This window comes from Oculina patagonica, chromosome 8 (assembly GCF_052425735.1).
Source record: "Oculina patagonica isolate OP01 chromosome 8, crgOcupat, whole genome shotgun sequence".
Lineage (NCBI taxonomy): Eukaryota > Metazoa > Cnidaria > Anthozoa > Scleractinia > Oculinidae > Oculina > Oculina patagonica.
Window position 1 is genome coordinate 4698331 of NC_135765.1, and position 2711 is coordinate 4701041.

At 38.9% G+C, this 2711-nt stretch overlaps 1 protein-coding gene across 1 annotated transcript; it reads right to left on the reverse strand.

The window, feature by feature from the left end:
- Positions 1-397: 397 nt before the first annotated feature.
- LOC144664114 (adenosine receptor A2a-like) lies at positions 398-1330 on the reverse strand. The gene has a single exon (XM_078525242.1). The coding sequence runs from the start codon at positions 1328-1330 to the stop codon at positions 398-400; it is 933 nt and encodes a 310-aa protein (XP_078381368.1).
- Between the last annotated feature and the right edge of the window lie 1381 nt (positions 1331-2711).

Here is a 2711-nt window from a genome sequence, read left to right on the forward strand (position 1 = left end):
AAAAATACGCCCCTTCCCCCCATCCAATGTTGTTAAATTGTAGCAAAGGGCTCCTAGAAACAAACTACAACATTGATAGGGGGAAGGGGGGCTGGAAGAGTGGGGCAAAAGGATGACATTAGTCCAAATAACAATAAAATAGGGCCTAAATTGATAATATGTCAACACTTTTGTCAATGATTGTAGCTATAGCTATAGCTATACCTATACCTATACCTATAGCTAGACTTCTACTCTGTTCAGTTTTCTGTGGTAATTAAAGTGTTGTATTGTTTGACTGCGGCGCTGGAAGATATGTTTTGTAACCCAAATATGTTTGAGATTCCGGGTTTGATAGGATATCCAGAAGGCTACAGGAATTACGGCGTTTCCCGGATTGTCCACGAAACTCAATAAGCTAGGTTGATGCACAACAGTTTAATTGTCTGATTGTGTCCTTCACTGCTTGTCGCACTTCTCGGATCTTCCAACAGTAAAGAAAAGGGTTCAGAGATGAGTTTAAGTAAAGAAAAGAAGATGTAAGGAGGAGTTCTGCTTCCTGCAGGATTGTTTCAGCAAAAAGCGGTACAATAAAATAAACGCTAAAGGGTAGATAGCAAGTAAGTAGCGCCAACTGTACCCATGCTATGCTGGAAACCGTCCTCTTGTATCGCGCTATATTCAGTGGAATTTGTCCTCCGTTTGCCGGTTGTGCTTGGTGGACGTGTGGCTGAGATTGATTTTGATGATGGCGGAGACGGAGATAGATCGTGATGTAAGAGATGAGTGAGATCAGCAGACAAAGTGCGATCAAAATAATGAATACAACTACACCTGATAAAACTACGTTTTTATCAAACTGCATCCATCCACCTAATGCAAGACTAAATAACCAAAACCAAATGATGACCGCTCGCACTCGCCTTAGTGTTACAACGTGTCTGTATCTCAGCCCCAAAAAGAGAGCGAGAAGTCTGTCTACACTTATTGCAGTTGATGTCAAGATCGATACTGCAGACAAAACAACAGTTGAAACAATATACATGTATGCTGCTTCGCGTACATCGATATTTGTGATATAAGACATCACAAAGACAGCGAAGAGCGGCTGCGAAATAAGGCCAACGCAGAGATCGGTAACTGCCAGACATCGAAACAAAAGTTTTGTCGGAGGATGAATAGAAGTCACTTTATGCAGAGCAATCAAGATCAGAGCATTGCCCAGAGATGCGGTGATGGAGAGAAAAATGTTAAGGGCTGCGAGAGATGACAGAAATACAGCTAAGCCTGTTGGTGTTTTTTCCCCTTTGAATGTTGTGATGTTTTCATCTGCAGGAGTTAGGTTTGACATCGTTCTTTGTGGTCTGACCCTAGACAGAACTTTATGTCGTAAATACTTGACTACTTTGTTGTTGTGATGATTTTTAAAAACCCATTCGTCGAATGGCACGAAAATTTGTGCTTTTTATGCCCATTGTTAATAAATTATAGATATTTTTTAAATCCCGGCGATTAACCAATGAGAGATCGGTGTTTGTGGTAATTTACTTTCAAATATAGCTTATCTGTCGTGGGATTTCTAAAATGATATTGGCCCTGTAAAAATGGACAGCTAACATATGCTGTGTTTAATCTTCGCTTAAAAATATAGACCCGCAAAACAGCATCGGACGTGTGTTATCCTTGGATCTTGTTAACAGGAAGTTTGTTGGTTTTTAAAGTTACGACTTCCTTAGGTTAATAGTTTCTGTTGATGTAACACCGATAAACAGTTTGTCACCCAAACAGTTCAAATAAAATAACCAAAAAATTACTTTTTTTATCTTTCTCATCAACACTTTGCATCTGCTGCGCTTGATAACATATTAAAATGAATTATTAATTGTGAATAGCATTTATAGACTGAACTTTATTTTTATTTTATTTTCCACCTTTTGTAAATTTATTTTCCGTTGTAATTCCTTAGATGCTGGTTTCTCATAAATATGTAAAAGGCGAATTAGTTTCTGGTTGCTCATTTGTCATTTTTAGTCATTTTTACGACTGCTTGCTCGTTAACAAGTAAAATAGGAGAGCAGTGGACAAGGACGACACTCTCACTCTCTAGGGACTGTTTTGATTTCTCAAGGGAATATATGGTGACTTGAGTTCCATAAGGAACGCACCACCAAAATAAGACATAATGATCTAGCAGGAGGTTAATATGCCGCCCTCAGATAACATGAATAACAAACTGGAACTTACCACTCAAGTTAGTCATAATGACCTAGCAGGAGGTTAATAAGCTGCCCTCAAATAACACGAGTTCAATAAGAAACTCACCACCCAAGTAAGATAGAATAATTTAGAAGGCGTTCACTAAGCTGCCCTCAGTTAACATGAGTTCCATAAGAAACTAACCACCTTGGTAAGATGGATTAATCCAGCTCGAGGTCAACATGCTGCACTTAGATAACAGTAGTTCAATATAGAACTCACAACCGAAGTAAGACTTTGTAATGTAGCAGAAGGTTAATATGCTGCCCCCAGATAACAAGAGTTCTTTAAGGAACTCACCACCCAAGTAAGTAAGACAGAATAATCTAGTACGGGGTTAATATGCTGACCTCACATAACATGAGTTCGATAAGGAACTCACCACCAAAATAAGACATAATAATCTAGTAGGAGGTTAATATGCTGCCCTCAGATTACATGAGTTCCATAAGGAACTCACCAGCCAAGTAAGTAAG

Bases quoted from the DNA above. Each gene is read 5' to 3' on its own strand.
- LOC144664114 (XM_078525242.1), bottom strand. From the start codon at position 1,330: ATGTCAAACCTAACTCCTGCAGATGAAAACATCACAACATTCAAAGGG.